We start from the raw sequence: 12,851 nt of genomic DNA on the forward strand, positions 1-12,851 counted from the left end.
GTCACATATTCGTTCGCATGCGTAACTGGTAAAGTTGACTGCGTACGATAGACCCTTGTGGTCCGGCCCTTTCCCGGACCTCGCGCATAGCTGGGGCTTACCGGGCTGCCCTTTTTATTAGTTGGCATGGGTAACATTAAAAAATACTGTAACAAATAAACAAAGAAATAAAAAAACTTCCAAGGCACGTGAAAGATTGTTCTGACATTCTCATAACGCTATCTATAATCTATCATGATAAGTTGATAATAAACAAACCCATAACTATAGTCCCATAATTATAATTATTGACTGAGACAACATATCTTGATCCAATCTTGCGCCATTTCCTGTTGCTATTTTTACGTTTCCTACTCATCATTTATTACTTATACTCAAAGCTTAGTCATCAAACAAGCAATACACTGAATGCTAATACCAACAACTCCACACAGCTACAACAACTTGCCAATAATATTTCACTCTCTAGCTACTTATTTCAGCTTAATTTCCAGGTAAACTCTTTTATATCACTTTCTTATTGTTCTAATGCACATTCTTGGATTTAACTTATATATTCAAAAAAATGCATACTATTAGTATAATTTAATATGTAATAGCATATTAACCACTATTTTTATTCCGTTATAGAGTGACCTTATTGCATAGATATTTGTTATAGATAAGAATGAGTAAACTTTAAACATGTGCTTGTGATGTCATTAAAATTCTATTTCATGTATGTCATTTCTTCTTTTTTCCTTTTACATTCTTTTGTTAGTTGTTTCAATAGGTAGAGGAGGGACTTTGATCAGAAATAGGAAGAAGAGGAATAGGGTAATGAGTATGTTCATAAGAATTCACTAAGTTAGTTTTCATATAGACAATGACTAAAGAATCTTATGAATATGACATGTTTTTTTGTTTTTTTTTTCTTCTAGTAATCTGAGGAATCAAGTAATTATATGTCCAAAACTGGAATATCCTCTGAAATGGAAATAAATGTTGGTCTCTGGAATTCCTATATAACTTAAGTGACACAGTACAAGCTTCTTCTATTCTTTTTATTAACTGATATATGTATCGGATTCCATTAATATGCTCGATAGGGCTTGAGTTCTAGTATCACCCTCGTTTCCTCATAGAACATCGACGGATTTGATCGATTATGCTTTTTTCTATAGACATAGATATATGTTCATCTAATCGTATACTTTAGTTTTTTCTTCTTTAGTATAAGATTTGCCTAATACGCGACGGGGTATTATAAGTGACAGAGTGGCCTTGCTGCCACGATCCATTAAGATTCAGCCCTTTGTCGCTCCGATTCGTTTAAAAAGTAAAAAAAAAAAAAGTATAAGATTTGCCTTCTAAAGTTCTGCTTCTGATTATATACTACATTGGTTATTTCTGGTTGCAGTGAATCAGTAATTGGCGTTACTGGATTCTTGTCTCACTGATAATCATATCGAGAACTACCTTTGAGGAGTCAATGTTGCTTCATCTCATCTTTTCGTTGTCCGTCTTTATACTGATAGACAACGGGAATGCTGGTTTAACGAGTTCATTTATTCGTAATGAGTGGCCATCTGTCGATATTCCTCTTGACAATGAAGTCTTTGCTGTTCCTAAGGGTTATAATGCTCCACAACAAGTAAGTCACTTTAACTTTGACATAATTTTGAGTGCGTGTAATTTTCTTTTTGTAACCTGTTCAAGAACTCGAGATAATTCAATTCGAGTAGCATGATTTCCTTTCATTTTCTTTGAGCCGAGGGTCTATCGAAAACAGTCGGTCTACCTACCCGGATAGGGGTAAGGTTTGCGTACACACTACCCTCCTCAGACCCTACTTGTGGGATTCCACTGGGTTGTTGTTGTTGTTGTTTACAATGAAACCGAATTAGTAATGGTATAGAAATTGCATAGAAATTGGAACCCCTGAAGTATTTAGACAGATTTCTAGGCTATGTTGCTCGAATCCTCCAAAATGCTGCCGAATTTTTGAAGGATCTGACACACACCTGACAGCATTTTTGAAGGATATGAGCAGCATATATAACTTTTAGGTAGAATAATTTCAAAGTCAATTAGTATTACATAATTGAATGCTTTCAAACCATGAGTAAATTGAATAGATAGTATTTGGTCTTCAAATTGCAAAGTTGCCTATAAACATTATCCAAAAGAATGAGAAATTACATGATGATAAACAACATTGTAACATCAACTATAATCATAATCTTCAAGTGCAATGTTCTGTTTCTGCTCATATGTTCAAAGATAATAAGAAGATAGAATTCCAGGTTCGCTTTTTGACTACTGTATATAAAGTGCAGGTTTTTTTCATGCTAAAGTTCTAAAATGCTAATAATTACTTCATTCTACAATAGGTGCATATCACACAGGCTGATTATGAAGGGAAGGCTGTTCTAATTTCATGGATTACACCTGATAAACCGGGGCCTAGTCAAGTACGTTACGGATTATCTGAAGGAAAATATGAGTTTACAGCTGAGGGTTCAGTAACAAATTACACATTTTACAACTACACGTCTGGCTATATACATCAGTGCTTTCTTGATGGCCTTCAGGTAATTAGAATTATCGCTTTTATAGTTTTGGAAGACGAAAGAATCACGATGTCATCTCTTCAATTAAGGGTCATATTCATCACACAACTGTCTCCGTGTGACCTATTGGTCATGGTTTCGAGCCGTGGAAGCAGCCACTAGTGCTTGCATTAGGGTAGGCTGTCTACATCATACCCTTGCAGTGCGGCCCTTCCCTGGATCCTGCGTGAACGCGGGATGCTTGTGCACCGGGCTGCCCTTTTTTATACATCACACAACTATATTAGCAAAAAGTATATGGTTGAGTTTTTTTCTCGTATACATTTAATAAACACAAAGGGACTACTAAATTTGCTGCCTGTTAGTATTTCATTGCTGTAAAGTTGGTAGTTTGATCACTTTTCTTAGTTCCTTAATATTTTTCCTCTTTAATTTTATGAGATTAAATTGACCCGGCATAAAGATTAAGAAAGTTAAGTTGACTAATGTTTTGAGATTGTAGTGTTTGAAGAAAGTTAACATTTAGAATTTGAATATAAACTATGCTGACAGTGTTGTTCCATGATGTCTTGAATGCTATCCTCCATTTTCTATCTAGTTTGACAAATTATTTTTACGTTCCTTTTGTTGAAATTGGCAAAAGTACCACATCGGTGGATGACAATTTTGAATGAGAATTTCACCCTATAAAAGGAGGCCTAATGTTTAGGATTTATATACACCTCTCATTTGCCTTTTATCTTCTTAAGGCATTTGTATCTTCTCTCTTTAGTATTATTTCACTTGTAATTTTAGAGTGGAATAAAATATTGATTGTGTCCGAGGAAGTAGGCAAAATTGGCCGAACCTCGTAAATTCTGGTGTTCTTTTATTGTTGTCTTATTGTCTTGTTTATTATTTAGTGGTTGTCATAATTTTTGGTATAGTAGTTGTGACTCATTCACACTATATACATTTGGCTTCCGCAACAATTGGTATCAGAGCCAAGGTACTGTCTAAGTATGCTCTGTGGTTGCAGCATAGTCTGATCTTCCACATCAGAAAAGATCTATCTTGGTAACTGAGTCAAGGTTCTATCTGAGTATGCTCTGTGGTTGCAGCTTAGTCTGATCTTCCACACCAGAAAGGAAATAATCTTGATTTGTGTCGTCAGCTACTAAATAATATTTGTGTCAAAATGGGAGACAGTAAACAAGAAGAATCTACATCAAGTGTCAATAATACGTCATCGTTGGCATCTTCGCTTATGACAAGAATTGTGTCAAATGCGAAATTTGCGGTAGAAATTTTTGACGGGTCAGGACATTTTGGGATGTGGCAAGGCGAGGTTCTAGATGTTCTTTTTCAACAAGGGCTAGATCTTGCCATTGAAGAAAAGAAGCCAGATGTTATTGGAGAAGAAGATTGGAAAATTATCAATCGTGTTGCTTGCGGTACCATTCGATCCTACCTTGCTAGAGAGCAGAAATATCCATACACAAAGGAAACTTCTGCAAGTAAATTATGGAAAGCACTGGAGGATAAATTTTTGAAGAAAAACAGTCAAAATAAATTGTACATGAAGAAGAGACTGTTTCGCTTTACCTATGTTCCTGGTACCACAATGAATGAACATATCACCAGTTTCAATAAGTTGGTCACAGATTTGCAAAATATGGATGCAACTTTTGATGATGGTGACTTGGCCTTGATGTTATTGGGGTCACTTCCTAATGAGTACGAGCACCTTGAAACTACTCTACTCCATGGAAATGACGAAATTTCTCTCAGAGAAGTTTGTTCGGCTTTGTACAGCTATGAACAAAGAAAGGGAGAAAAACAGAAGGGCGGAGAAGAAGAAGCACTAATTGTGAGGGGTCGTCCTCAAAATCAAACGAGGACTAAGAAGGGAAGATCCAAGTCGAGATCTAGACCCAGCAAAGATGAATGTGCCTTTTGTCGAGAAAAGGGGCACTGGAAGAAAGACTGTCCGAAGTTGAAGAATAAGGCCAGACATAACAATGGAAAGGCCATTATGGATTCAAATGTAGCTGATTGTGATGATTCAGACTTCTCATTAGTTACAACAGAGTTATCAACATCATCAGACATATGGTTGATGGACTCGGCTTGTAGCTACCATATGTGTCCCAACAAGGACTGGTTCGTGAATTTTCAAGAAGGAGAATATGGAGTCATCCACACAGCGGATAACAGCCCTCTTACCTCATATGGCATTGGTTCAATAAGATTAAGGAGCCATGATGGAATGATCAGAACATTAACAGATGTTCGATATGTACCGGGTTTGAAGAAGAATCTCATCTCTGTGGGAGCCCTAGAATCAAAAGGGTTCAAAATCATTGCAGAAAATGGAGTGATGAGAATATGCTCCGGTGCACTAGTGGTAATGAAGGCCAATCGGAAGAACAATAACATGTACTGCTATCGTGGTAGCACAGTTATTGGGACAGCAACAGTGACATCCAGTGATGACAAAGAGGCAGAAGCAACCAGGCTATGGCACATGCGCTTGGGACATGCTGGAGGAAAATCCTTGAAAGCTTTATCTAATCAAGGATTGTTAAAAGGCGTAAAGACTTGCAACTTGGAGTTTTGCGAGCATTGTGTCAAAGGGAAACAGACAAGGGTTAAATTTGGTATAGCGATCCATAATACTAAAGGCATTTTGGATTATGTACACTCTGATGTTTGGGGTGCTTCCAAAACACCTTCATTGGGTGGGAAGCACTATTTTGTAACCTTTGTTGATGATTTTTCCCGAAGAGTGTGGGTGTATACAATGAAGAGGAAAGATGAAGTGTTGGGAATTTTTCTCAAATGGAAAACGATGGTGGAGAATCAAACAGGCAGGAGGATCAAGTGTATTCGCACAGACAATGGAGGTGAATACAAAAATGATCATTTCAATAAGGTCTGTGAAAATGATGGCATCGTCCGACACTTCACTGTCAGAAATACACCACAACAGAATGGAGTGGCAGAACGTATGAACCGGACTTTACTGGAGAAGGTACGGTGTATGTTGTCCAATGCTGGCTTGGGCAAAGAATTTTGGGCTGAGGCAATTACATATGCATGCCACCTCATTAATCGTCTACCATCTGCTGCTATTGATGGCAAGACACCATTTGAAAAATGGTATGGAAAACCTGCTGTAGATTATGATTCTTTGCACGTGTTTGGCTCAATTGCATACTATCATGTGAAAGAGTCAAAATTGGATCCGAGAGCAAAGAAGGCTATATTTATGGGGATTACTTCTGGAGTCAAAGGATACCGCTTATGGTGTCCAGAGACAAGGAATATTATATTCAGCAGAGATGTTACCTTTGATGAATCTACCATAACAAATAAGATGACAGTTGAAGATGTCAAACAAACTGGTGGTGCATCAAAGCAGGTGGAGTTTGAGGGAAAATTTATTTTTCCTACACAAGAAGCAGAGGAGGAAACTCATGAAGATTACCCTCTGGAAGAAGAGCCAGTAGAAAGGGAGATTCCAACTCAGGAACCTCGACAACAACTTGAATCAATAGCAACCAGCAGGCCAAAAAGGACAATAACGAAACCTGTTCGTCTTATAGAGACGGTTGCTTGTGCAACCTCAATTGTAGCTGATGGTGTTCCTACCACTTATAAAGACGCAATCCAAAGTTCAGAAGAAGATAAGTGGAGGATTGCCATGAATGAAGAAATGCAGTCCCTTCATCAGAATCATACATGGAAATTGGCCAATCTCCCGAAGGGAAAGAAAGCAATTGGGTGCAAATGGGTATTTGCAAAGAAAGAAGGATTTCCTAACCAAGAAGATGTTCGCTACAAAGCAAGATTGGTGGCCAAAGGATATGCTCAAAAGGAGGGAATTGATTACAATGAAGTATTTTCTCCAGTTGTAAAACATTCCTCCATTAGAATTATGTTGGCTTTGGTAGCACAGTTGGATTTGGAACTAGTTCAGATGGATGTAAAAACTGCGTTTTTACATGGAAACTTGGAGGAGGAAATCTACATGACTCAGCCAGAAGGATTCAAAGTTGCTGGAAAAGAAAATATAGTATGCAAACTTGAAAAATCGTTGTACGGATTGAAACAATCTTCTAGACAATGGTACAAGCGATTTGACAAGTTTATGTTGCGGCAAGGGTACAAGAGAAGCAAATACGATCATTGTGTGTATTTGCGCAAACTTAATGATGGTTCCTTTGTATATCTTCTCCTATATGTTGATGATATGTTGATAACTTCCAAGAATTCGGAAGAAATTGATAAGTTGAAGATTCAACTGAAGGAGGAGTTCGAGATGAAGGATCTGGGTGAGGCAAAGAAAATTCTTGGCATGGAGATAATAAGAGATAGACGTACAAAGAAACTCTGTTTATCTCAGAAAGAATATTTGAAGAGAGTACTAAAGCGTTTTGGCATAGATAAGAAGACTAAGCCAATTAGTACGCCACTTGCTCCCCATTTTAAGCTAAGTACTACTATGTCGCCAAAGGATGAAACTGAACAGGAGTATATGTCAAGGGTACCATACGCAAATGTTGTTGGTAGCTTGATGTATGCAATGGTTTGTACGAGACCTGACATTTCACAAGCCGTTGGAGTTATTAGCAGATATATGCATAATCCAGGAAAGGAGCATTGGCAAGCTGTGAAATGGATTCTACGGTATATTCATAGTACTGTAGATGTTGGGTTAGTTTTTGAGCAGGAAGGCAATCGGTCTGTAGTTGGATATTGTGACTCAGATTTTGCGGGTGATCTGGACAAACGAAGGTCAACTACTGGTTATGTGTTTACTTTTGCAAAGGCACCAGTTAGTTGGAAGTCTACTTTGCAGTCAACAGTTGCTTTGTCTACAACAGAGGCAGAGTACATGGCTATTACGGAGGCTGTGAAGGAGGCAATTTGGCTTCAGGGGTTGCTAAAAGAGCTTGGTATTGAACAAAAAAATATTACAATTTTTTGTGATAGTCAAAGTGCTATTCAATTAGCGAAGAACCAAGTTTATCATGCAAGGACGAAGCACATTGATGTTCGGTATCATTTCGTACGAGAAATCATAGAAGAAGGTGGAGTCACGGTGAAGAAAATTCATACTACGGAGAACCCTGCTGATATGCTGACAAAAGTGGTGACTGCGGTCAAGTTTCAACATTGTTTGGATTTGATCAACATTGTTGAACACTAAAGATTGAAGATGAAGACACAACCAAAATTTGTTATTGAGAGAAAATTGAAGATGTGGAATTTTGCCAAGGTGGAGATTTGTTGAAATTGGCAAAAGTACCACATCGGTGGATGACAATTTTGAATGAGAATTTCACCCTATAAAAGGAGGCCTAATGTTTAGGATTTATATACACCTCTCATTTGCCTTTTATCTTCTTAAGGCATTTGTATCTTCTCTCTTTAGTATTATTTCACTTGTAATTTTAGAGTGGAATAAAATATTGATTGTGTCCGAGGAAGTAGGCAAAATTGGCCGAACCTCGTAAATTCTGGTGTTCTTTTATTGTTGTCTTATTGTCTTGTTTATTATTTAGTGGTTGTCATAATTTTTGGTATAGTAGTTGTGACTCATTCACACTATATACATTTGGCTTCCGCAACACCTTTCAGTATGACACGAAGTATTACTATGAAATTGGAGATGGTGACTCTGCTCGAAAGTTCTGGTTTGAAACTCCTCCAAAGGTTGATCCAGATGCTTCATACAAATTTGGAATCATAGGTAAGTAGTTTATATTCCGTTACCTTTATCCGCTTTCTGAAAGATTGTTGTACTTTACCGCATTATGATGTTTATATTGTCTTTAGCCGAGGGTCTATCAAAAACAACCTCTGCCCTTCACGGTACGGGTAAGGTCTGCATATACACTACCCTCCCCAAACCCCACTTGTGGGAACTCACTGGATTTGTTGTTGTTTTTATCAGTCTGAAAGATTACTAATAGTTATGACAATAAGAATTCAACAATCCAATGAAGCAACTCTTCTTTCAGGTGATCTAGGACAAACATATAATTCTCTTTCAACTCTTCAGCATTACATGAATAGTGGAGCGAAGAGCGTCTTATTTGTAGGAGATCTCTCTTACGCGGACAGATATAAGTATGGTGATGTTGGTATCCGTTGGGATACATGGGGCCGCTTTGTTGAACAAAGTGCAGCATATCAACCTTGGATTTGGTCAGCCGGGAATCATGAGATAGAATATATGCCGTATATGGTAAAGTTCTCAAGCACTGCTCAAGTTCATATGTTTAACATAGTGTTGTTTCCTTCTATATGCAGAATTATTGCAATAACCATAATTTTGCTTAAGACCGGTTCTTCCTTATTCATATCTGATTCAAACATCTCAAGTGCTTATGCCTCATACCTATAATGTTTAAGATTTGACGTTTTTTTTCATTAACCACAGGGGGAAGTAACTCCATTCAAGTCATATTTGTACAGATATCCTACACCTTATCAAGCTTCAAAAAGCAGTAGCCCACTTTGGTATGCTATAAGGAGGGCATCTGCTCACATAATTGTGCTATCAACCTATTCTTCTTTCGGTATTTCCCGTTTCATTGTCTTGATTGTTGGTTTTTCTAAGTCGAGGGTCTACCGGAAACATCCCCTCTACCTTCTTGAAGGTAGGGGTAAGGTCTGCGTACACGCTATCCTCCCCAGATCCTATTTATGGGATTATAATGTGTTTGTTGTGTAGGGAAATGACACCGAAAAATAACGATAATTATACTGCAATAATATTATTTGTGAGCGGATACACGGGTTGACTTGAGTCGTGCTAGGCACTGTCCTAAGAAACTATTTCAGCAATGTGAAATGTTTCCTCAGGATTAAACAAGTCAATCTTTATTTATTTAGAGGATACAAGTATCAGCAAAATTAAATAATACCAGCAAGTTTGGAATGAGAAAATAAACACAGGTTATAAAAGAAATTGGAACACACAAAAGGCTATGCGTAATTAAAAATGAGAAGGCTTGTAGTGATGATTACTAATCATTAGCAATCATGAGAGAACAAAATATTTGTTGGTGTCTTCGGATGGTATAGGAAGTGGGTATTTGTAGTTGTAAGAATTGTGTAAGAAAATGACAAGCGTTCATCTACTTGTCAAAAACCTTCAAGTGTTATGTCTCCTCTTCCACTTGATACTTGACTTATGCCACTTACCCAAAACCAAGAGAAAGGATGATACATGCCGGATATTATAATATACCAAAGACGCTTGGCTATTTAAATTTTGAAAATACTCCCACATGTTGTTGTTGTTGTATAGAGATGGAAAAATGTTTCTTGGTCTTTTTGGTTGTGGTAGTTAGCATCATTTCACGTATGTATTTCTCTTAGTAAGGGGAGCTTTAGACCAAGTTGTCTCAGTGTGGCCTGACCTATAGGTCACGAGTTCGAGCCGTGAAATCAGCCACTGATCCTTGCATTAGGCTAGGCTACCTATATCGCACCCCTTAGGATGCGACCCTTCCCCGCACCCTGCGTGAATACAGAATGCTTTGTGCATCAGGCTGCCTTTTTTTATCATATAGCTACTTAATCTTTTGTGTCTCTAATCATGCAGTAAAATATACACCACAATGGAAGTGGCTGAGAGAGGAATTGAAAAATGTGGACAGAGAGAAAACTCCTTGGCTTATAGTCCTTATGCATGTTCCTATCTACAACAGTAATGTAGCCCATTTTATGGAGGGGGAAAGTATGAGATCCGTTTTCGAAGGATGGTTCGTTGAACACAAAGTTGATGTAATCTTTGCCGGCCATGTCCACGCCTATGAACGATCAGTAAGTTGCTTCATTTCATCATACTGGCATTGCTTCTTTTCTCAGGACAAAGAAAATAGAAAAATGTGATACAGATCTGCATTTTCCCCCTAGAAGAAATAGACCACTGCTGACTTATAAATAGGAATTAGTTTGATAGAATTCAGTTTCACTTTACTATCTTGTCTTGGTACCAGTGGCGGAGCCAGGATTTTCACTAAAGGGATCAAAATATAAAGAGGTAAAGCCGCAAATAAGCCAAGGGAGTCAATATATAGTATAGATACAATAAAAAAAATTACCTAACTACATAGTGTAATTTTCCGACGAAGGGATGTCAACTACATGTGGCTCCGCCACTGGTTGGTACGATACTCAACTTTTCTTCCTTGTGTTAATTATGCTGAGATTTGCTACTTTTTTCTCCTTTTTCAGTATCGCGTGTCAAATATACACTATAACGTCTCGAGTGGTGATCCTTATCCCATACCAGATAAAGCAGCTCCTGTATACATAACAGTTGGTGATGGAGGAAATCAAGAAGGTCTTGCTTCAAAGTAAGCTTATGCTTTGTGGATTAATTATTTTACTTATGTTTTGAACTATATCTTAACTTCTTGAATTGCCCTTGAACTATATATTCATTTGTTTATGTCTGCAGATTTAGAGATCCTCAACCAGATTATTCTGCATTCCGCGAAGCAAGTTATGGCCATTCGACGCTAGAGATTAAGAACAGAACACATGCATTATACCATTGGAACAGAAATGATGATGGAAAGAAAGTTAAAATCGACTCTTTCGTGTTACACAACCAGTACTGGTCAGTATGATCTCTTTCTCATTAAACTTGAACAGATTCTAGCTTAAAAGCTTGTTTCACTTCCACATTTCTCATATTCTATGCTTCAGTCTTTATATATAATGGTGTTTGATGTTCAAGTATGTTTGCTAATTCACCCTTCTACTAGATCAATCAGCCTATTCTAGTTCGCCTTGATCTAAATAAGCAATGTGGAATTAACTTATATAGACTGACAGTATAAAAAACTTTTACGCTATCAGTGTATTTTAACATGGAAGGGGAGCCTTGGAGCAACGGTCAAGCTGTCTCCGTGTGACCTATAGGTTACGGGTTCGAGCAGTGGAATCAACCACTGATGCTTGAATTAGGGTAGGCTGCCTACATCACACCCCCTTGGGGTGCGGCCCTTCTCCGAACCCTTCGTGAATGCGCGTTCCTTTGTGCACCGGGCTGCCTTTTAGTGTATATTAATATGTGCAACATGTAATCTATCTTATTTTCCAAGAACTAATCCCACTTATTATAGACGGGTATCTGTAGTCATCTTTTAGGTGAACTTTTACACTGTCAATGTATAAAAATTAAACTGAAGCAACTTATGCTCATGCAGGGGAAGCAATCATCACAGGAGAAAGTTGAACAAGAATCATCTCCATTCAGTCATTTTAAACAGGGCTTCAACTGCACAACTGTGAGACAAATTTCTGGAGCATACTGAATATGGATCATTCAAAATAAAAATTATTAGTTTGTGCTGTTCATTGCATTATTCCAGTACGGAAAAGTTGTATCCGAATGTTATACTGTCGCTGCTTAATTCACAATGCATTCACTTCATTTATTCATTTATTTATTATTTTGTATGTGAAAGTTAGCCTGATATAAATTTAAATTGAGAAACATGATCGGTGAGAATTCATATAACATACCCCAACTTGTTTAAGATTGAGAAATAACTGTTGTTGTAGCATATAACTCAATTCCATGCTGACCAATAAATACTTCATCAACAAACATGTCAAACTATGGCGATATTTAACTATGGAGAGAAAGACTCGGAAGGTACTAAAAAGACCCCAATAAAATTTCTTCTTGAAGCTTTAGAGGCCATTCTCATAAATGAACTCACTAAATGATACTATCACCATTTTAACTATAACCGAGAAATCCCTAAGGCGAAGTTGGCACACAGTTTAAAACTCGGTGAATGATGACATTAATCGAAATGAGATTATTTATTTAATTTAGAGTCGTCACTTGAGATAATTATTATGGTGTCCCAAGAGAACGGTTTATTTTTAAAATCCCAAATCGAGGAAGTTGACTCTGTTTTAAAGTCCGCGAAAATCAAAAGACCGGAAAAGAATTTATGTTAACCTGGGAGAAGGTGTTACGCATTCCCGAATTCCGTGGTTTTAGCACGGTCGCTCAACTATTAATAATTGACCTAATTATCTGATTTATTACATGTTTAAAACCTATTTTGTATTTTTTTACTTTTAACCATTTTTAATTAATTTTAATTGTTGTTAGAAACTATGAAATTTATTTGAACAAGCCGCAATGTTGCGCACGTTTATTTTTGTACATATTACGAATCACGCCACGTGAAGCGTACCCGTGATTCACAACACGTTTATTTTAATTATTATTTGAAGTTGCGGTCAAGTCGCGTGAAACGCGCACTTGAGTTG

At 37.4% G+C, this 12,851-nt stretch overlaps 1 protein-coding gene across 2 annotated transcripts; it reads left to right on the top strand.

The window, feature by feature from the left end:
• Positions 1-348: 348 nt before the first annotated feature.
• On the top strand, positions 349-12,006 carry LOC104099093 (bifunctional purple acid phosphatase 26-like). 2 transcript variants are annotated; one of them, XM_009605993.4, is made up of 10 exons: positions 349-494; positions 1,400-1,633; positions 2,373-2,573; positions 8,178-8,289; positions 8,561-8,787; positions 8,983-9,121; positions 10,153-10,373; positions 10,788-10,909; positions 11,014-11,175; positions 11,768-12,006. In XM_009605993.4, exons 2-10 carry the CDS (start codon positions 1,472-1,474, stop codon positions 11,850-11,852), a joined length of 1,431 nt encoding a protein of 476 aa, XP_009604288.1. In that variant the 5' UTR covers positions 349-494; positions 1,400-1,471; the 3' UTR covers positions 11,853-12,006. The 2 variants fall into 2 exon arrangements, with proteins under 2 accessions (XP_009604288.1, XP_009604289.1); XM_009605994.4 differs by lacking the exon at positions 349-494 and adding an exon at positions 580-718.
• Positions 12,007-12,851: the final 845 nt, after the last annotated feature.

Source organism: Nicotiana tomentosiformis, chromosome 6 (genome assembly GCF_000390325.3).
Source record: "Nicotiana tomentosiformis chromosome 6, ASM39032v3, whole genome shotgun sequence".
NCBI lineage: Eukaryota > Viridiplantae > Streptophyta > Magnoliopsida > Solanales > Solanaceae > Nicotiana > Nicotiana tomentosiformis.

What these genes read in the sequence shown, in the direction of transcription:
- LOC104099093 (XM_009605993.4), top strand. Translation starts at nt 1,472, where the DNA reads ATGTTGCTTCATCTCATCTTTTCGTTGTCCGTCTTTATACTGATAGAC. An exon ending in TCCACGCCTATGAACGATCA is followed by an intron (nt 10,374 to 10,787) that starts GTAAGTTGCTTC and finishes CTCCTTTTTCAG; the next exon opens with TATCGCGTGTCAAATATACA. An exon ending in CAAGAAGGTCTTGCTTCAAA is followed by an intron (nt 10,910 to 11,013) that starts GTAAGCTTATGC and finishes TTATGTCTGCAG; the next exon opens with ATTTAGAGATCCTCAACCAG.